This window comes from Limulus polyphemus, unplaced genomic scaffold, assembly GCF_000517525.1.
Source record: "Limulus polyphemus unplaced genomic scaffold, Limulus_polyphemus-2.1.2 Scaffold3454, whole genome shotgun sequence".
Classification (NCBI taxonomy): domain Eukaryota; kingdom Metazoa; phylum Arthropoda; class Merostomata; order Xiphosura; family Limulidae; genus Limulus; species Limulus polyphemus.
The window spans coordinates 63,669-87,905 of NW_013669064.1; the positions used below are offsets into that span (position 1 = coordinate 63,669).

Sequence of the window (24,237 nt, forward strand, 5' to 3'; positions counted from 1 at the left end):
TATTGCAGCATTTATTTTGTTTTGGATATTTCTTATAGCAATTCTACGAATAACCACCGATTCCTACTTTTGGTTGAATTTTTGTTTTCTTATTTATTTTTTCAGTACTTATATGTCCATGGAATGGACACAACATCTATAAACTTTCAGTAGAACCATATCCCTGACAGCTATAACTTTTACAAGAATTAAAACTACAATCACAAATTTATAAAATGTAATCCTTACTTTAGCCTACAGATAAGTGTATAAAGCTATCAAAGTAGAGATTAAATATTATAAATTTGTGATTGTTGTTTTAATTATAGTTTTATTACTTTTTTGTAGCAAGATCCTACCTCATTTTAAAATTCATAATTTTAAATAACCTTGTTTGTGTACTTTTTATGTTATACCTGTATAAAGTATATACTTTACCTTTAGAAACTGTCGCTATCTATCAATCGATATGTAGCGTCATATGTTGGGTTGAATTGGTTTTAAAAGATATTTAAGTACGTGCATGATATGTTTACCATTTATAATAAATCTATATACATTTATTGGAATATCAAAAGCGGATACCCACATACCAGTCAAGTAAGATGGAGAAATCTTGTAGCGCTTCTGACATCATTCGCTTAAGAATGGGTGAATAGGTTATCAACGTTTGTACGTCATGAGCCGGAGACTCGAACCCGCGACCCACAGATTGCGAGTCGAGCGCCCTAACCACTTGACCATGCCGGGCAGGTATACCTTTTATAAGTTTCACAGAAATCAGATATATCCCGAATTTTTTACATCCAATATATGCCATCGAGGTGCCTCTAGTTGAGGAAGAGATTCTGTGTTAAGAAACAATTGCTATAATAAAGCATCTTTTTTTATAACTTCTTCAATTTTCACTTAGCCATAACGTGTTCAGCAGCATCTCGTCTCAAACCCCGGACTCTTCGATTCATAGCTCGCTAGGCCATACCCAGGATTACTCTCAACTGAACAGCGGGATTAACTGTCACAATTACAACGCTCTCACAACTGACGTCCACGGCATATCACAGGTCGAACCGTGGACTGACAGGGTCGTAGCCACGGGGGGAGGGTTCCAAGGAACACTCCAAATATTAAAAACCTCCACTATTTTAACATTTTAAAAAGATATACATCTGATTTTCATGTCAATCACCTAAATTTTTTGTGTAGACCCCGCCCTCACACACACACACACACTTTGTAATGCTGGCTACGCCCCTGTCTGACGATATCCATCCCACTAATGACTATGTATCACGCTCGGCCCCGTATGAGAATAACCACATTAAACTATTTCTTCAGTACAATATTTTATTATAAAGTGAAGAAATATTATACAAAGGACTCGTATTAATGATAAGAATGTTTCTACAGCAGACACAGAGGTGACAAATCACTTTGAAAATGACTAATACTTGAAATTAAAACACGAAAATATGCTAGGTTCAAGGTTACCACAACTTCGAAACAGATGTATAATTTTTGGAAAAAAACAAAAAAACGCGAAATTAACTTGAAAACCCAAGTTGATGATTAATCGAGCTTAAAACCGATTTAACGATTTATATTTTCGAAATGAAGAAAACGTAAATGAGTTAGTACATAATCAAATAAAATTAAAAATACGATAAAAAGTTAGAAGAACACACTTAAAACGTAAAAGTAGGATATACTGGGTTAGTTTCAATCTCATCACTGACTTGGAACGAACACGCACAGCTTCCGTCATAAAAACCTATAAATCTTATAGAAAATATAACGAGGATTGGAATCATCCTCCCGAATCTATTGATCATACAATAGGGGATTAGTGAATACAATATTATTTATCTTTAAACAAACGTTAAAAACTTCTGGTTTCCTATAAATCAGAATGATATGTTTTATACCCAAACTATTTTTTTTTAAACAATTAGTCCTAACAAAAACACAAAACCTCTTCCTGACAGGTATTCCACTTCCAACCCGTTTTTCATCAATAATAAATGATATATATATATATATTTTCTTCATTCAAACATTTTTATCATATAAATTTCGAATATTTTCTCCGTCATTACTTTACAGAAGTTCTGATAAACTGGATTCAAATCGTTCAAAGGGAAAGTTTATTGTATTTAGATAGTTTAATACAATCAGAAAGTTGGAATACATTTTGAACTAAATACCGCTCCCCCCAAAAAAAAATTACTATGAACAGAAAATTTAAGAATGATAGGGTACAAACGGGCACATTATACAAAATGTTGTCAGTCACAGAAAATTTAAGAATGATAGGGTACAAACGGGCACATTATACAAAATGTTGTCACACGTCAAAATTGTGGCGATAAAGCGCAATAAAATGTAGACATCCAACATAACCTGTATTTATGCTGTCTTTTATTGAAGAGACAACAAAATTAAACAAAGAAATATTTTGACAAGATAGATTTCTGAGGACGATTAGGAACACACGTATGTGATGTGTTTTTTTTTCTGGAAGAAAATAATGAAGGGAAACAATTCACGCGATGAAGCTTAAATTAATGTTTCAGAGTATATCATACGGACTCGTGAAAATTTCGGGAAAATACGCGTGCAACTGTTTAGCCAGATATAGGGAAAATAAACTAAAACCTATAAAAAAAGCAACTGTTTTTAATACACTTACTGGTGTTTTTATAGTGTGATAGTAGCTAATTTTGACTACATGCTGATATATTGTTGTTGTTTTTTTTTTATACAGACATCAAACTAACCTAAAAGCATAAGCAGCAAAGTAAGTCTGTAGACACACCGAATCCATTATTACTGAGAATGTTATATTGTTTTTCCTAAATGAGCTCGAGTACAACTCACTCACATAAGCACTATTTCTGCAAGCACTTCACGTAATACTCACAGAAATGCATCATGATAAGAATAAAAGTGAACATCATAGTTAAATTATTAGTTATTAAAATTCGGAATAGAAACTAGAGATTTCTTTTAAAAAAAACAAAATAAGAGTTAGCATTTCCACTTAAACTTTCATAGAACATACAATACTTAAACCTCAATAGGGTTTTATTTATCTTGTAGAATTTTGGTGAAACTCTTAAGATCTTTATTAAAAAAGGAAACAAAAAGACAAACAAACGATTTTTTATTCAAGTTACAGAAGAACCATTTTATGTTAAAATAAATTAATCAAAACACGATGTTTTTTGTTGTTTTTTTTATTTACAGAGTTTAAACATTTTTTGTTATAAGCACAACGTGGCCGCTACGTTGAAACGTATAGCGTTTAATAACATTTTTTAAACTGTTGCGAATACGCGCCACGAACTGTTTAACTGGTTTTAACAGTAATACGCAAGGCTGTTAATTGACAAGTAAACCCAGATGTGTATACTCATAAGTAAGTAAACTGTAAAACGCTAAAAATAAGATGATTGACAAGTCAAATATATACATAAACACGTTATATAAAACAGTGACAGCATAAAATTATGATTGAGTACTAATTCTTTATGGTAATTCAGGTATAATATATTATGACATCAGTTCCAACCTTTCTATTGAATGATGGTAATGAAGAAAACTCCCCTTGACCCACACGACAATAGCTAGATATACAATAACGTTTTCTACAAATCATATTTTTTAAAACAAGAGTAACAGAATAAAACGATAACATTTGTTGCAAAGCTACGCAATGGGCTATCTGTGATGAGCCCACCACGTGTACAGATCCGAGGGGGGCTAAAAGTATAAGGAGTACAATTTTGGTGTAATCTACAAGTGAATCTGGTGCGATTAGTTTTGTGGTGTCACCAGGTCTGCAGCAATGATTACTCTATACCTCTTAGAACAATAAATTAACTTCCGATCAGAGCAAGCTACCTACTTAGATCAAAAATACAACTCAACCCCGTAATGAACATAGCTAATTAAATATATTGTTCTTATTAATAAAGATTAGAACGCACTGTTTTAACATAATTCATAATGATTTCTAATCATTCACGAAGTAAACTAAAATATTACTCCAAACCAAGCATGTAGCAGTACCTGAATATAAAGCAATAAAAACACACATTTTTGATGTCAAATGAGAGAGAGAGAAAAAAAAAACAGAGGCCTTTTTCTAAACTTATGCTTACATAATTTGTTCTTTTTCTTGTATTTATTTATTAAGTTATCCAGGTAATTGTTTTAATTAATACGAGTTTCTATAAATGTTCTGATGTCTAATTTAGCCATAAATACTTCCAACAAGCAGTAACCATAACGGACTTGGGGGGGGGGACATAATTATTATAAATTCCTCTTATACACTTGTCATCTTTTCTTCTGAACATTTTGTTTCTTTCTTAATAATCTCTCCTGAATTTTTTTTTAAATAATCCCAATTATCTTTAAATTTTTTTATATTTTCATAATAATCTCAAATACCTCCTACAATAATGCTTTTTCCTTAAGAATTTAAATTTTCTTCTGAATATTTATAGTTTTTACATCTATAATATTTTAAAGTTTGTAGTACATAATGTAAATCAAATGTCTATATATATATAGGTTTAAGAAAACATGTGAATCATACCCAATACTCAACAGAAACATTTTGATCTTATGCTGATAAGCACATAATAATTTAGAAATATCAATCTGAAGTATCGGATATATAAAAGTACTACGGGATATATTGCCGACAAATACAGAATACCCAAATATTACAGACACGTATTAGTATATCACGAATAATAAGCAATAACCCTAACTTTATGCAGACAAATACAACACTGTAGGAATATATTAATTACAATCATTACATTAATATATCAAAGTTAGCAAATAATATCGTTGATTTCACACACTGAGAAATATAAAATATTCTAGGAAAATACGGTAGTCAGAAGTATACCAGAGGTATGTATACATCAAGGCTAATTAATACATACCATCCTCAAATTTACACTGATGAATACAAACAATTTTGGGAATATATTTGCCATAAACTGTGAGTATACAAAACACTTTAATAACTTCGTCACAGTCAAGTGTACAAATTCATTACGATAACTCTTTTTATTATTATTATTTAACACTTGCATTGGTACTTTTGAGACATTAATAGTTATTCTTTAAAAACGTAATTGCAGAAAAAAAAAGAATAAACAAATGAAGAATTATAACGACAATGACGAATTTCAAATGGTAACACAGTTGCACACTATTAATATGTTATAATAACACAAACATATAAATTCTGAGTTAGCTATATTATTTGATGAGCAAGAGGTTATTAACTTTCCTTTTAGTAAACTAAAATTCAATCTAATGACCAGAACACACTAAAATAAGAATTTATTTACAATAACAATAAAATTATTCTAAGCTTTACAGTGTACAAGCCAACAACGGTACTTGAACGAGGTTAAAATTTTTTTTACACATATCAATGTTGTTTAAATGTTTAACTTAAACATCTTACTTAGTATTGTATTACTATTGATAAAAGTGTTAGTAATATTACAAATACTCTATAATCTAAGAAACACACCACAACACACAGTGCATTTCTTCATACCACTGTTTTATATTTCAATACACTAACAAGATTGAAATCTCAGACTATAACACAAGTCATACAAGAGAAGCAAAAACAAATTATTATTAAGAAGAGCAATATTCCACTTAATCAATGATATAGTTACCTTCATAATTTTGATACCAAACACAACAACATAAATGATTTGCAAAAAAATTACACCAGCTATTTTGTATTATTAGCCTATGTAAAGTATGTTTATTAAACAAAAGCAGTAGTGACTTCAAATTCGTACAGCAGTTAAATTTTTACTCCCTTGAAATCTTATGTTCAGTAATAAAGCTAAATTCTGGGTAACAGTGAAATACTTACAATAGGTACATATAAATAACTTTATATTAGCAGCACAAAAATTACCATTAAAATCAGAAAATGAAAACAGCTGGAGGAAATTGAAAATAAAATTCATATAATAATATTTTCTAGCATATACAAGAATGAGAAATCAGTTTGAAATGTGAAACAAGCACTTTACTAGGAATTTTATTTATTAAATCAGTTTATCAAAAGATTAAATACTTAACTTTAGGCTAATAACCCATGACCGTGATAAATACTAACTGACCAAGAAACGACCAGAAGAGAAAGAATTCAATTAAGAAATAAACACTTATATTAAGACCAAAGGTAAATATAACTCAGAAAAACCTTTGCAATGAATGAAAATATCTACTGTGTTTACAGTTGAAAGTTGACCTAAGATTTAACTCAATATGAATGGAACGTTGAAGAGTCCTGATATAATCTACCCAAAAACATGATCTAATAGATAGAAGAAGAAAAAAAAGTATGAACAAAGTATTCTGGGAAGTCAACTACACGAATGACCGATACCTGTACTTAAGTATTCTTAATTGTTAAGAAAACTCATAATAAGTAGTTGGATTAACTAACTTCATCATGTTTAGATAATGTACAGTAGAATGCCTTCAATATTGAGCAGGAATCAGTACAAATAAGCAAAATTTTTTACAGTGTAACATTTCTTTTATGAGAGAATAATTATTCTTAATTAAATGTTTAAAGTACTGATTATATGAAAGTAGGTTAAAAAAATTACAAAAAGCATGACTCATAAATAAAACAATGAAAACATTTTTTGTCTGCTTTAGATATTTTTGATAATTGTGTAACCATTGCAGTAAGATTTTCCATCAGTTATACCTATAAAATTCACACAAAGCTGCCTACTTGATCAGATTTAGCAAGATAATTCAATGTATAAGGAACCTCTCTCTCTTTATTCCTACATTACATGAAACCAGGGTAATGTTACTAGCATGCATACAGTGTTATCAGAGGAACAATCAACCCATATTTGTTTTATGAGCAACATTTTCTTTCCATTAAATACTTCTCTGCTCAAATGGAAAAGTGAAAACTTTCAGTAATACAACACTCTTCAAGCACAGCATGAGAAACACTAATTACTCCTCTGAAAGACTGACATTAGTAGGAGTCACCAGTCAGTTGTTCTTTAGTGAAAACTAGAACAGACAAATTCTGACTTAATGGAAGTAGCATACTCGTATACCCTCACACGAGAGGCTAAGCTGAAAACTGAGGTTGAAATCTGAGCCTTATTCAGTACTTACTTCAGCTTTTTTTTATGGCAGATCTTCTGGTGGTAGCTGAACTTCTGGGTATGTTTCTTTTTGGGAAGGGTGTGGTGGCACAATTGGTGAGGAAGCACCCATACCACCAACAGCACCATCTTCCTCCAGTGCTACAGCAGGTTGGGCTTCTACTGTTGCAACTACTCCAACTATGTTTGCAGGGGGCTCAAGTGCACCATCAGCTGCAGCTGCGGCAAGGTTCGTGATGGATTTGCTCTTTACACACTGAAAATCCACGTGACGGCTCTTAGCCTCTTCTTTTTCCCATGACATACGTATGAAGGGTCGCTGGACGTAGTTGTAAATTACTTCAGCTCGTCCACCAGGACGCCGTTTTACCTTCTCTTTGTATGTCGGATAACCTAGTTACAAGAAAGAAACAAAATCGGATGAACAAACACAACACTACACCACAAAATTTTATATTTACTAACATATGTGGAAACTTAATACTAGGCAACTTTGATAATTAAAGATTAAAGAATTTGGGTGTTCAGAACAGACAGATAATGCCCAAGCTAGTTTCAATTTTGATCTTGTTTCTATGCATGAGATGCTATCGTTAAAAAACCTTGAGAACAAAACTTCAGGATATAACAAAACTCCTAGAACTTATATTTCCATTTAGTAGAATTTCCATATATCTGTTAACACTAGAATGGCCTTTTTAGGTAGTTGTTTGGGTTTCATGGCTCCAAGGATATCAGTGTCAAAGCTGTTTTCTCAATGTTAAACAATAGTGAAAGAAAGTGGATTAAGAAAGAAATGTGTATACAAAATAACTAAAACATATATGAATTGTCTGTTTATCCTCCTTTTCTAAAAATATCACAAAACATTAAAAATGCCTTAGGCCTGCAAAAAAAAATAAATAAATAAAATAGGGTCAATCTTGACAGTGTTATCAATACCAATAACATTATCCGATATTAAAGAAACCCCATTTAAGTAAAAAAAAAAGTCTACAATGCTGCAATGGTATGAAAGCAATATGTGGGAAGTTGTGACTTGAATATCACACTGCTCAGATGGTGGCTGGTTAAGCTCTTGCAAGATAAAATAATGAGTAAAAAAACCATTTATATTAACTTCTAATCAGAGCACTCTACGTTTGTAGAGTGAAATTAAAAATCAACCTGGTAATCAGTATAGCTAACTAAGTATACAGTTCTTGCATTTGTATTTATAAGGATTAAAATACACTGTTTAATTAGCTGTTAATGACATTTTCATAAGTTTCAGCCATCTTAGGAGGTTTAGCTTAATAATAACGTATAATTCACATTAAAAAGTAATGACATTCCATACACTAAATTGTATAACCAACACTGTTAATGAAAATAACAATAAATAATATTATATGCACAAACTAGACGGCTAGTAAGTAATAATAGGTTTTATCTGGAAAAGTTTGTTGTTTCTTTTCTCCCTCAAAATCACTTATTAAATGATGTGAAATAGGCAAGGCAGTGACATCACCAGTGAAAGCCAATTTTGCAACAGTGTCAACGAGCTCATTCCCTAAGATTCTGACATGGCCAGTAATCCAGATGAATATCTAATAGAACATAGTGTGAGCTGAAATTACGTGGTTCCAGGTCCTCCACAGAGTTAAGTAAGTCATTATAGACAGTACAGTTAATGTACCACTTAGCTTCTATGTGATACTGAGCGAGATTGCATACAACTCAGCATTGAACATAGAAGCTGCAGAGGGGATCTTGTCAGAAACTACAGAGTTGTTAGCAAGCCATAAATAAGACCACAGAGTTGACAGATTTTAAGCTATTTGTAAACAGTGGGACAAAAGGATGGCTATAAAGGAGTTTGTTAAAGAGAAATTGGAATATGACTTTTTCATGCTACTCAAAGAATAACACAAGTGGGGATGGTAACAAGTCATGGTGAGATGAGCTTATCATCAGATTCAGCAACATTGTCCAATGTCAGACCTATCTCAGTAAAGTTTGCATGGATTAGAAAGCTAAACTCAGGGACCGCAGACTGCTTATTTGCAAAAAGCACAGCCCACCAAGGCATAAACACACATTGGCAGGGGAGTTGCAGTGACACTGACTGCAGCTTTGCAGTGCACTGCAAAGAAAGTTGTATATGTCCAAGGTGAAGTGGAGGTTTATAAACTTTGTGTATTAACTCGGGACGAGAGAAGTGCAAAAAGCCTCTGATGATGAACGGGGTTCAACATCTTCAATGCCAAGCCAATGACTGAGCATAATGCCAGAGGTCAATAGTCCAGCTTGATCAGATCAAGGTATAAAATATCTTGGACATAGAACACCTTTCTGCTCCTCAACAGATGGAACAGAGGACAGTTAATGCTCTTGTACGTTAGACTTTAAGCTGTTTTATGTGAAGAATAAAAGTGAACTTATTGTCAATGATAAGCACTAAGAGATTTGTCTCAGCCACTATAAGAATTTGTGCAACTCCCAGTTGGAACTCAAGATCAGGGTGCAATCCTGTTGGTGGAAGAAATGCATACAAAGGATTTTCGATGAGAAAATTTGTTAACTATTTGCAATAACCCATTCACACAATTTCTTGAGGGCAGTTTGGAACTGCTGTTCAATGTACTTCATATTTAATGACTTACAGGAAATATGAAAGTCATAGCCAAGCATGTTATTTATGACTAAAGGAGGGAACTGTTCAGTGACCATAATATTAAAAAGTGAGGCACAGCCCTGAGGTACTTTGTGCTCCTGTGTGAAGGACTGAGATAGTATTCATCCCACATGGACCTGGAATGAAAATGGGTAAGCGGTCATAAAACCCATATGAATGGAGATTGTGTAGTATGCTGAACCTCCACATGATGTCACAAGCTTTCTCAAAACCAGAAAAAGACAGAAACAAAATGGTATCTCTTGAGAAAGGTTTCTCTTATTGGCATTTCTAGTTGAATTGTTGGTCTGTGGAAACCAGAGGTACTGGAGAGGAGATTTTTTGATTCTAGAAAGAAAACAAAAAATTAATAAATAAACATTAACCATCTTCTCCTGAAGTTTACACAGATAGCTGTTCAAAGCAATAGGTCAATAATTAGAAGGAATCTAGGGATCCTTCCTGGGCTTAGGTAAATGGATGACAATAGCCCAACAACACAAATAAGTCAACTCCTCCTCCTCCTGCCAGAACAGGTTAGGAAGAACTAAAAGAAGACTAAGAGAGATGGCATATCATCTCATAATGGATGTCATCTAGTCCAGTTGATGTATTGCTAGAATGATGTAGAGCAAGTTTGAGTTCCACCTGAGTGAGTGGTCAATTGCAGTCATAAAGACTATTATGCCTAAGAAAAGATGGATGTATTCTGGTTCAAATTAGGTGTGTGTGAGAGAGATACTTTCCAAGGGTATTGGCAATACTCTGTATATCAGCAACTTTATGGCCACTGGGTTGCAAAATTGACCTTTGAAATCTCGTCCCAAATGACATTTGAAATGGTGGTAGAAGAAATGCTAAAAGTGAACTTAAACCAAGACTCCTTCTGGCTTTGATACCTGATCTACCAGAAATAGCCACACGTCTTCTGAAAGGCTATGCAAGATATCTCATGCTTATTTGTGAGCCATCCATACCACTTTGGTAGTCAGGTGTCCATGGAAAACTTTCAAGGTTTTAATAAGTAAGATTCAGTACAACTGTATGGACAATACAATCAATTACTACCTTCATACAGTTATTACCAGACTATAGGTTAAGTTCTGCATGATCAAGCTCCGAGAGTGTGGCGAAGAAGAACCAGTTAGCCTTCTCCAGCTTTTGCCATGAAACATTAGTTGACAGTGGATAAGTACCTTCAGAATGGAAAGAAGTTATCACTTCCTTGTGGAGCATTGTCCACTACCTAAGAAAAGGAAGAAGAAAAGATGAATAATTGTGAATGTCTAAATTGGGACATGGAAATATGTATACTCTCTTGTATGGGAGAGAAAGATTGTGATTGGGAAATAAACAGTCCACTGAATGATTCCTCCCATCAATACATACACACCACCACAGAGTGGATTGTGTCTATTTAAGTCTTCTAACACAATCAGCAGAGGCAGCGAATACCAGATAAGGTAATTAAGGTCTTGATCAATTCCCCCTTGTAAAGAGAAGTAAAAAGAGCATCTTGTGGGTGGCTTAACTAGCAGTGCTACTTTTCCATGGAATGTGTCACACTACCTGTCCTTTCTGTATAATGAAAATAGCTGAAAGGTGACAGTATTGGCAGTTTCAAGATATGCCCTGTAAGGATATACACATAGGATAAGAATGACCAAAGCCTTAATGTCATCAAAATTAACACAGAAACCTCAAAAGTTCTACTGTATCAGCATAGCTATTTTCACCTACTGTGTTTAGGAAACCACTTCTATTTTTCTTCATGGCAAGTCTATTGGCCTTCAAAGACCTTAAATGGGATCAAATGGTCAAGTCCTTATCAGAAGAAAAGGATTCCAGTGAACAATGGTAAGGCCAAATAATGGTCTTATATGTGCATTGGGGACTGATGAAACTGGTTCCAATCACCAATTTTTGCTAATGGCAGTAGCAGAGATGGGATGGATGTAAATTAATCCACCTGCTATGTCCAAGCAAGGCAAAAGAGCATTCATATGTGGAAAAATATATGCTGGTGGAACAGTAAGATCTGTATGTAACTCCCACTCTAACAGTTAAATGGATTGCAGCAGTGTAACTCTGTTTACACGTATCACTACCCTTATGTCTCAGAATAAAAGATTTCATTTAGAATTTTCAGTCTCTTTACCTCTTTCTCCTTCACCCTTTGGAACATGATTTACAGTAAAAGAAGTGGGAACCAAGGTAGTTGACACAGAGTGGTCTCAACTGACTATCAGTGCTATCATGATGTTTGCCACTGAAAGGAGCACAGTTAAGGAACAAAAAAGATGTTTAGTGTGTCCAAACTACTGACAGTGAAAACACTGGATAGAATTTGGAATATAGGGCTAAATGTTACAAGTCAACTAACTTGCTTTTATATTGGGTGGGTAGGTGTGAAGACGTACAAGTAAAAATAAGCACCCTAGTCAGCTCAATAATTTCGTTCTTTTAAGTGAAGGTTTGCTTAATGACTAATACTTCTTTATTGGAAAGACCAGCAAGAAGATTGTAATAAGGGATGTGAAAAAGATCCCTATCAACTACATGTTGATGAATTCAAAGTGCTATGAGAGACAACTTCAATGATTATTCACACACTAGTCTCTGATCACAAATTTAACTGTTGTGAGGGTTTGACAAATACAGCCCCAAACCTTAGTTTCTTTATTGACTTTGGAGAAATATCAAGTCCCTCTGTACAATTTTATATAAAGGAAACACCTATAAAGGAGAAGTTTCTGACAAAGAATGTAAAATCTGAAATCAGGGTAGAGGAACTGCAGAGGATAGTAATGTAAGAGTGATCATCTGTTTATAGTCCCTTTTTTAGATAATCTGTGAAATTGAAATTTCTTTTATCCAAATGTTAAGTAAAAAAATTTCAGTGCTGAACCAAACATCAAGTCCTACCAGGAGACAAATTAGACTTTCAAAACCTCAACCTGTTGAGGACAGTGTTGAATTGTCAGGATTTCATGGGCACTAGTACCACACAACCCACTGAAGATGTCCAATACTGGCACATGAAACAAACAAGCCAAATGATCCTGAGGGAGCCAACCCAATGTCTCCGTCTGCAGGAATTCAAGGCCAAAGTACTGTATTTCAGTGACCCACGCACATTCAACCATACATATTCTTTTCTTCTCTTCATGAGTCACCACAAACATCAGATATGCAGATGGATGTTTGGATCCCCCCAAAAAAAGTAAACTGTACAATAAGAACCTTCTCTGAAAGGTCCCCTTACCTTGTACAGAAATCCATAATGTTGGAATAGTTTAACTCAACTTCAGGGCAGTCAGAAAATAAATGAACTCATATATATTAACCTTCAGTGAGGAATCTACTGAACTGAATAATTAATTCAAAATTACAATAATAGCAACTTTTATGGTAGGCAAGTTCTGATTTTAATAATAATTAAAATTTATGAGTTTCTGTTATTGTATTTTTGAACTCGTACATTATCACTAGTTTAATAAATGTTACTTAAAAAATATCTTGCTCTTTACACACGAGTAAGTATTTAGAAAAAAACTACTTTTATACTCCACATAATTATTAAAGACCTATTTATTTTAACCAATGTTTTACCTTTGTGGGTTTATAAAGGTTAGTGCATACAACTGTTTGATATTAGAATATTCATTAAATTATAAAACTGCTTGTAATGTTCTATTTCTCAAGTGTGCCATAATGTGCATCTTACAACGTATGGATTATTATTATTGATTCCCTATTGTTAATATTATAGTTATAATGTAACTAAACCACTATACTAACATATGACATATATTATGTACATGAAACATAAAAATAATGAGAACCACAATATGATTAATTAAACAAACACATAGATGGAAAATAGATGCTGTTAAGAAACAAAAATTTAAAGTTGAAAAGATACAAAGTTTACAAGCAGTGTTAAACTGAAAGTAATAGTATCAAGTGTATTGGTATGATGCACTGTTTTTTTAAATGGCAGTTTACTTACATGTACCATTCATTGTCTGTTCATTTCAGGACTTTTTATTTTTATTAAAGAGTATAGCTTCCATACATTTCCTCTCTTTAAAATCTTTGGTTTTCTGTAAGATGGAAACTTTAATGGGGTTTTGGTTTTTTGTGTTTGACATTCCATGTTTGTATAGGAAGTGTTCTACTGGAGTGGTTTTGTGTTGGTCATATGTATATAATGCACTGATGTGTTCTGAGATGTGAATTTGCAAATGTCTTCCGGTTTCTCGTATATGCATCTCCACATATGTTACAAATGATTTGATAGACTATGTTTTTGATATGGCACATTAGTGCTACTCTGTTTTCTCTGGCATAGCAGTGTTTTTTGGCACATTCTGTTTGTGAGTATGAAGTGTAAACTAATAGTTCTTTCAGTGTTTTACCTGGTTTTGAGTTATGTTGATTGTCAGTTGGGATTGTTCAACGGTTTTATGAATCTTGGTTGTGATTGTGTTGTTTATGAAAAGAACTTTGTGGGCATTTTTGTGTGTGTTTTTGGGATATTCATTTTATAATAGTAGTGTTTTGAAGTCTTTTTGTGTTGTTTGAATGGCATTGTGTGTGGACTAGTTTTGATAGATTCCTGTTAATTCTCCCCTATTGCTCCCCTTTTGACTCACTCTGGGTGGTGTGATTTGTAATGGAGAAATATCGGCTCTGTATTCGTCTGTCTTGTATTTTTAGGGTCACATCTAAGAACGTTAAATATCCTTCTGCATTGGGTAGTTTCAGTGTGAACTTGACTGATGGGTGGAAGTTGTTTAGGAAATAGCAAAACTGCTGTAGTGTTTCTTTTCCATGATTCCATATACCAGATATGTGATCAAAGTATTAGTACCATACTCCCGGTATTAAACCTGTTTTATTTTTCTATACGTGTCAAGGGCTTTGGTTTCTAGTGTATGCATGAATATTATAGCAAATGTGACTGCTGCTCTGTTACCCATAGGAACTCCTTTCTTTTGTTTGTACAAAGTGTCACTGAATTGAAAATAACTGTTGTATAGGACAAAACTGAGCATTGTGTCGATGGTTTCTAATGTGATATTTGGAAAAATGTGTTGAAGATGTGAAGTTAATGATGCCATCTATGCCACCACAATTAACCAATACTAAAGACCTCTTAGATGAGATAAATCCTTCTACACAAACAATGTGTGCTGACTCCATTTTATTTTATTTATTTGTAATTGCCTTGTACCCATAGAAGAAGGAACAAAGCTTTAATACAACCTAGAACAAATAGTTTAGAGGGGCCAGAACAGACCAAAATGCCCCCGTTATTTTTTTTCAAAATTAAAATAAGTACAAAATATATGTAAAATCAACTCATTGTATATATAGTATTTTATAGTATTAAACTTGTATATATACAAGTAGTATATTGTTATGATGTGGAAATGCTGTATTAACTACAGAAAATATATCAACTGTATTTTTATGACTCTGATATACCAGTTGGTTTTAAAATTTTGACTGGTAAATGGATAGTAATTACAAACAAATTAAATACCTAAAATGCAGCCTATATATGTATATATAGTTCAAGGAAATATTAGGATTTAGTTTTGCTGTGGTACAAAAAAATTTTACTGCTACACCATTGTCTAAAACTGTTGTACATACATATTATTAGAGAAGCACACACACACAGACATATTTGGTTAACATTCTCAAAGAGGAGAATCTAACCAATCAGTCACACACAGAGATAAAAATCAGGCAAATTTGTTTTGAAATATCAATCAGTTAAATGAATACAGAGAATCAAATTAACTTTTACACACCATTTAAAAATATATTTTATGTTATTTTTAATGCATCTTTTCTGGCATACATTCAATAGAATATTGATTCTGTTCTCCTTATGCTTTTTTTTTTTTTTATCTTAAATGGATCCATCAGCAAGCATATGTTTACAAAATAAGGAATAAGAAACATTATGTAGTGAAAACAGCATCACAAGCAAAGCTTTTGAAGGCAACATTTATAAAAATATTTAGTTCACAGTCACAAACAAAAAAGTGCATCCAAATATGAGCCATAAAAAATCATGTAAACACTTTTATTTTACGGCCCCTTACCCCTCAAATGTTAAGGTCTAGAACCAGCCCTGATGACAAGCCATTTAAACACTCTTAGAACACAAACAGCAAGATGATATTTCAACTTAAAATACAACTGTTCCAAGAAACTTTCTGTAACTTCTAGCAACTAGTTTAATTACCTTCAATTCCAAGTCTGATCTTTTTCAATCCTCGTTCCTTAAGAACTTGTTTGGCAACATCTCTGTTTTCAATGTACTTGAAAAACCTGTACATAGCAGTGCTGTAAATAACTGAAAAAAACCCCACAAAAACAGATGTTAGTCCACATTTAACTAACATTTACCCCACTCAAAATGATACTCTTTATGTTATAATAGCTGCTGCAAATATAGATAACATTTTAAGTACCAAGGCTTACTACTGTAAACATAAAACTCTCCAATTCAAACACATCATATTTTTCAGAAGATATTAATTTATACGTTTTCTTTATACCCTCTCCTCAAACATTGCAAGTTTAATGGAAGAAGTATTTAAAACATTTTTTTATCCAACAATCAGAATAGATATCAAGTGTGTGAATGCCCAAGTATAATTTTATTTTCTGTAAACAAATTAAAAAATAAATGTTCTCAGTGAGTGGTTTTAACTATTGAAAACATGATCATGAAAATGTAAAAGGAAAGCTGTTTCTGATAATCCTTGACCTCATACTCACTTTGTGAATATTCCTCTCCCATCTGAGGAGGATAATCTTCATCCCAGTCTACAATGTCATCATCTACAAGAACCACAATGTGGCACTCCCGGTCTCCTCTCTAGTTACAAATATTAAAAGGTTAAAATTCAAGGTACTTATGCAAATATAAAAAATCAAAATACTCAAACAATAAGCATTTCTTAAGTACACAATTTAAAAGATTTATTTTCAGACTGTCAAAAAATCTTAAAACATTTACTCTTCATGTTTGGATGTCCAATTGAAACACTCCCGAGGATGACATGATTGGACGTCAAAACATTTAATGTTGAACCAGAATCTTATGAAGTAAAATATTAACCAAGACAGGACTATCTGATAAAATATTCCAATGATAAAAGGATAAAAGTTAGTTGGGTTTTATATAGTGATAGACTAGACAGATGTTTCATGACATGCAGTATCCTTACCAATAATTCCCAAGATAGAGATCATTAGCACCTATGGAACTGTATGTTAAAGAACATCTTATGTGTTAATTACTAGTGAAGCAAACACATTATGGTTTATTGCACCTGAGGATGGGCAGACAAGATGTCAGTATGATATCTGTTTAAAACAGATCAAGCAACTGAATGAATCATCAGTAATAGTATTACTTAGTCATAAGCATCAGCAGAACCCCAATCCTGATCAACTACATTATATGCATGTTGCTTGTGTGATGATGGAGGGAACAGCAAGAGCACAGATAACACTGCAGAGTTGTTCTACTAACATGGAGAAAGATGTGAAGTTTCATCAAGAAAATCCTTTACAGATGCAAATGGTACTGGAAACAGCACCGATCCAGTGTTACCAAGTGCTTCACTAGGTTACACTTGTGGTTTCTCTTGAAGTTTTAAAAGACCAGAGTTGATATAAATTAACATCACTGCAGTCTCTACAAATATCGGTTTTACTTGCCAATGAAGACCATTACAAAGCTGGTTCTGTCAGTTTCTTCTATACTTGCTGTTGTTGACATGAAACACATTCAAGGTTACTTACAGCTGTCAAAAATCAAATTTCCATATTTCACCCTCCGTTTGTTTTTTTTTTAATTTTTTATTTGATGGGGTGGGCCATTTTACCAATCATTATATTACTATTAGAAACCTTGAATTCATGCTCAACTGATGAATTTTAGTAATGTGGAAATGTAAAAAATTTGGTATAAAATTTGATTAATGCATATTTTTGGAAGCCTAATTTTTGATGAATTAAGAATGACATGTTAATAAGAGGGAATCCTCAGTAGCTGTGGCTGTAAACAGATATCAAATCGGTCAAGAGATGGGGCTATGAGCTAAACGTTTGTACTTGAGAAAAACTCGGAGCCATTCTATGAGATGCTATGCCATTGTTAAACATTGTCAATCTTTTCTTTTTCAGACATTTCTTGGCATTTTGTAGTCTAAGATACTGTATTTTGTCTATTTTTGCAAGATATATTAAAAACCATAGTGGAAACACTTTTTATTTTGAGCTTATTCTTCTAGCTTCCTACAAATATAGCATATTATCAATTACACAGAAAAAATCAATCACTCATTCCCCAAATGTACAATGATTTGGTTTGTTTGTAGTTAAGCACAAAGCTACACAATGGGTTACCTGTGCTGTGCCCTCCACGAGTATTGAAACCCGGTTTCTCATGTTGTAAGTCCGAAAACATACCGCTGTGCTATTTATTATCCATTGTAACTTTTAAGCACAAATTTGCTAAATTTTATGAAATTCTTCTAATTAAAGAGCATTTAGCATCACATGATATTAGCTTAAGCAATCAGCATAAATAATGATGGTTGACACAGCTGTACAGAGTGCAGGCGGGTGATGACAAGAAACTGCTAATCTAGATTCTGTGGCATTACTATAAAGGAAGTTACTAACACTGTTTTAGAGAGAAAACACTACCACCATATATTTTAAAGAATCTGGTTGGTTCTGTAAAGTATAGATCTGTTCCACATAATAGGTTGGCAATCCTAAAGCTAATGTTGGTTACTATCAAGTGTCACTTTCTTATTTGGTGTGGTCTGATGGTGTGTATCGACAAAAAATCATGTGTGAAAAAAACGTACGGCCAAAAAGGATTCAGCGTGCTACTTAAAGGAATGAAATAATAATTGGCAGCCTAATTGGTAGCTACACTTATAGTATTGATAAGAATTTTATAGCAAATATTCGTTCATTAGTTAGCTTGGTTGCATTTTTTGTTCAACTTGTGGCATGATGGTGAGTAAAACTAAATATGCAGCCTAGCTAACTAATGAATGTATATTTTCTGTAAAATTCAATACTATAAGTGTAGCTACCAATTATTATTTCATTGCTTTAAGTTGCACCCTCAATCCTTTTTTGGCCACACCTTTTTTTTCTCACACCTAAGGTGTTTTTGATTAGATGTGTTTTTACTATACGTTTATACAAAATATATTAATTCCTGTGAGATACAGCTCATTAAGTTTTAATAGAGTAAACAGGCTAGTCAGCTGTTGGTAATAATAACCTGTAATTTGAAAGATATGGTCATTCACGGTCTCCAACCAACGTATTCCATTACCTCTAAAAATCATTGACTGTCAAAATATTAAAAATTAATCATACATAAAATCAAACAGAAGAGAAAATTCCAAGCTTTATGACTTTGGCAAAGAGTACCAAAGTTTTTACAAAATACAGTATAAGGAAGTAAAAGTCCATAAAATTTCAGTTTTTTAGCAAGTTTTTCAAGGTCCTTATAAAAAGTTTGCTGCTTTATAAGTATAAGAAAATACAGGTACCACAAAATACATCTATATTCAATCAGAAATTGTTATCCTCATAACACAAAAACCCCAGAAGATAACATTATTGAATTTATTATGTTTCTTCATAAACATGTCTTGCCGTAAACATGTCTTTTAAAAGTCTTGCCTGAGCAGATGCCACCATTGCTGGAAGAACTTCTTCCTCTAAGAACTTCTCAAATTGTTGTCTTGCTCCTTCATTAGAGAGTTCATGTAGCAAACCCCCTGGTGAGAAAAAAACAAAAACTTAATCATTTTCCTTAAACTAAATTTAAAAAAAATGTGCATGTTGTTCTTTAATTAACCCTGAGGTCTCTGCAATTTAAAGTTAAATGTTGTAACAACTTACAAAAATAACCTGATGATTATCAATTAATATGCCTTCTTTTTTTTTTTAACTGTAAAAGGTTTTTTTGTACTGAAACAAGACTGAAAGGTCTCAATTACACAAAACTACATAAAAAAAGAAAAGGATTAACAAAGCAATAGTGGTTTATTGTTAAAATGTTTCTGATATATTTCTGGCAACATGGACACTTTCAAGTGTCAACTATCTTGTTTAGGTCATTTTTACCACCAAAGTCAGGACATGGAGTTTTTTTTTATTCTTGATAACAATGCTGGACTTTTATGAATTGAAAATAAAGAACCTGAACATATAATATTGCAATGAAGAATACAGTATCAAAATATCTAAACTCAGGAATATCAGAAAATGAAATACAAAGTAGTAGGGATGCATGGGTAGTAAAATTGGCCGAATACCGGGTCTGGGTACCGGGTCAATAAGCTTTGGCCGGGGTCACATGTTAACTGGGACCGGGTTCTCCCCCCTTGCCCCCCCCAAAAACAACATACACAAAAATTAGAAACAAAACAAAATTGAGATTTTACATTTAACCAAATAATCACCAACAGAACATTCAAGTTTTACTTTCAACTTTCAATGCCTAGCCCCAACTTCTCAAACCCTAACCCCTATTGTTCTCAAACCCCCACCTTCCCCAGAAATTCACTTCTCAAGCCATTCCTGTTATTAGCCCCTATTGTTCTCTGAATCCCCAACTTTCAGCGGGCAGTCAGTTTTTGTTGCTCGGAACATGTTTTTTTAATAACTAAACCAATTACTGACTGTAACTTTTAGTTGACACAAAGATTAGTGCTTAGATGCTTAACTTTGACACTTGGCATGAGCCGAGTATTACCAGGTACCTAGTTAGGTACCTGTGCATCCCTACAAAATAGTAAACCACTATGCTTGACACAGATGTGATCCTGTACAATAATCATCACTAGATTACACAATTTGTACAAGTTTTATGATTATGATCTATGTCGGTGAAACATAAGAATATGCTCAATGATTCTAATATGAAACTTGAATCTAATAAACATGCATGTATCAGAAATACTTCTGACAAGAACGTTTCTAAAATATCTTAATTTTAGGTTAAACAGAGAAAAAAACAACACAATATTGGACATACATTAAAATTTTTTTTCAAACTAGTATATAACAAAAGTTGTTGAAATTCTATTGATAACAATGGAATTTGATTATCGTCTCTTCCTTTCCACATCAGAAGTGATTTTCTCTGAATTATTTGCAAAATTCAACTGAAAACTAAGGGCAAATTAACTGGACAATTCACATCAATCATTACTTTGAAATGTTTGGAAAATTTCATAAACCAACATATTAAAGCCCATCATTTAGTAAGTGATTAGAAGAGCTTGTCAATTAATGGACACACTGTATATTTAGAATTATTTCTAACAGTAAAAAACCCTAACTAAAAACTTGTGACATTTATGAATTCCAACTTTAAACCTCAAGCTAAACAAGTATTTTGTATTCCTGTTTGTAAAATAGTGAGCAGGAAACTCAAGTATTGTGATATATCTCCTCATGTAATAAACGTAAGAAGAAAAGGACGTCTAGAAATTTTAAACCTGAAGTTCCAGAGTAAGAATTAGCAATCACTGTTTTATGTGTCCTAGAAATATTAAAAGGAGTGTGTGATATTATTTGATCATGTGAACACATCCACAAACAGAAGTATGTGACATTAGTAGATCACGTGAACACATCTACAGTATAAGCCATTCATATTAACTGAACTTCTGTTTAAACATACCAGAGGTGATTATTTAACATTCTCTGACACTAAGCTCAAATGGTTAATATTTGATTAAGAACTACAGTGTTCTGTAATAATTTAACAAGATTTTAGTCAAACTGGGATATTTTGCTTTCTAAGGATCTCCTTTATCTTACTTAAGCTACAAGTCTTTCGAGTAATTCCCAATTGACTCAAACTATGAAGCTTGATGTTACAAAAAGTTCAAGATAATTGATGAGAAGAACTTTGTGCAATTCAATTGATTTACAGAAGGTGCGATTGGTGACTTTAGGAGGGGATATCTTATACAAAGTTACATTACTTTGTGAGTATAAATAACAAATTTTCACAGCTTATACACCTGTGATATTAAATATACAATGCCAGCAACATACTCAGGTTATGACACTTGACTGTCTGAGAATCAAAAGGAATCAGCAAGTAATCACAAGCTTCACGAAGTTCAGGCACTGATACGCTTGGTGGACATCTAATAGCGCCAGTCTTGTAAAATTCCTAAAAATAATTGATATGTAAAAACTATCAATAATTGTATTAAAAATTCACAAAAGAGTTAGTTTTTTTCAAATCAAAAACAATTTGAAAATATGAAAAATTAAGCTTAAGACACATACTCAAATACTAAAATGTTTATTACAAAGAGTAAGATGTCATAAAACATTTTGGAACCTACTAAAATGGCACAAAACACAGTTGCAGAGATTCCTTCAGCCACTTCATATTCTCCTCGGTCATTTGGACGGGTAAAGTTGTGTTCTAATGAGGAACCAAACATTCTGAAAAAAAAAAAAAAATAGTTGAAAGAAGAGTGTACCACTAGTATACCACATGAACATATCCACAGCCAATAGTGTGAAGTTAGTAGATCACGTGAATATATCCGCAGTCAAGAGTGTAAAGTTAGTAGATCACGTGAACATATCCAAAGTCAAGAGTGTGAAGTTAATATGTTCACGTGATCTACTAACTTCACACTCTTGACTGTGGATATGTTCACGTGATCTACCAACAGTCAAGAGTGTGAAGTTATTAGATCACGTGAACATATCAACAGTCAATAGTGTGAAGCTAGTAGATTATATGAATATATCCACAATCAATAGTGAAGTTAGATCACACATTTGAAATTTATTAGGCATAACTATGCAAGATTACCTATATAGCATGGTTCAGTGAAACATTTTGTTGTATATAGATTACTTACCTCTAATAAGATTTATAGTGTTAACTTTATATATATACATATACACACACACACACAAGACTTAACAAAAATGTTATTACTTGATCTACTTAATATGTTGATACATATCCATTTAGTTTGTTTTTTATATTGCTGACAAAAACCTACACAGATAATTCTTACATATAATTCCCAAATTATGCTTGTATTTCCTTCTGGGAATTTAAACTAGATGTGTAACAGATAGTGTTTAAGTACATTGTACATTAACTGACCAGGTCCTTTGGCTGAATAACTATAAATCCTGCTTCTTTAGTTACACAGGCTTGAAGAATAAAACTTAAATTCAAACAACGTCACCATAAAATAAAAAGGTAAGCATTAACACTTTAATTGTCTATTATACTATTAACTTTTACTTAAAGCTTTATTACAAGACTAAGTCAATAGATGGCGCTTAAATCAAAACTTTACAATAGATTATTAGAAATGCATAGAACGAGTACGTCATTACGTAAACTGAACAAAAGATAAAACTATCTTGAATAAGCGCTATTTCAAGATTTAAGTACTTTATACCTGTAGCTGCTAACCTATTCACTTTATAGACTCAAGAAGGTTTAATAAATACATTTGATATACAACAGAGAATATGTCACCATAATACAAAACCTGAGTAGTAATACACACGGTTACTTGAGGATTATAATTATTGTATGTACGAATGTGTACATACTAATATTCAAATTTATGCACCCATTAATTATATTATTATATGACGCAGACTCGCGTGTGTTTGAGAAGACATATTTGGATTTAAACTCACGTTTCTACAATCTGGCACTTTGGTACCCATTTTTGTCGTCACCGCCATCACAAGCATTTTGGTCTTTAGTTTGTGATCTATTAATTAGTTATATCTAACGTTTCGCATGCCGTCTTCAAGAAACCTTGAGAGAATTTTAGTTGTTGTTGTTGTTGTTGACGTATAGCACAACCTCTTTATGAAGCAGATCCGGGATCGAATCCCCATCACAATAAAAAGTTCTCAGAATTTTCCTGAAGACGGCAGCAGTTAATATTAATTACTATATAATAATAACTATAATAATCAAATTTGTAGCTAATTAATAAATCAGATCGGTCCATGATCGTATGGGATATTCACCAAGACAACGCTACAATCTTACTACACGAAAAGTACTCTGGTACTTGTAGAATGAAAAGGGTTAATGGGATTCATTCAGATATTTGAGTTTGTTTGGAGACAACGTTTTGATACGTGCTGATCTTCAGTTTTCAAAATAACGTAGACCTGGTGGTGTAAGATTGAAAGTTTACCAACACGATCATACTCGTGTGTATATATATATATATATATATATATATATATATATATATATATAATAGTATACGTAGTACGTTAGTTGTTAGTATACTACTACCAACACACTACGTC

At 32.8% G+C, this 24,237-nt stretch overlaps 1 protein-coding gene across 3 annotated transcripts in view; it reads right to left on the reverse strand.

Annotated features, from left to right (window-relative positions):
• Positions 1-1,312: 1,312 nt before the first annotated feature.
• Positions 1,313-24,237, reverse strand: part of LOC106469377 (BTB/POZ domain-containing protein 10-like) — a 46,485-nt gene continuing 23,560 nt past the window's right edge. For all 3 annotated transcript variants that reach the window (XM_022397880.1, XM_013929869.2, XM_022397882.1), the window contains exons 3-8: positions 22,269-22,371; positions 21,970-22,090; positions 19,579-19,676; positions 16,636-16,735; positions 16,097-16,207; positions 1,313-7,568 (exon numbers count right to left, since the gene is read on the reverse strand). In XM_022397880.1, coding sequence (XP_022253588.1) covers positions 7,198-7,568; positions 16,097-16,207; positions 16,636-16,735; positions 19,579-19,676; positions 21,970-22,090; positions 22,269-22,371 — 904 coding nt within the window. In that variant the 3' untranslated portion in view covers positions 1,313-7,197. The remainder of the gene's footprint in view (positions 7,569-16,096; positions 16,208-16,635; positions 16,736-19,578; positions 19,677-21,969; positions 22,091-22,268; positions 22,372-24,237) is intronic.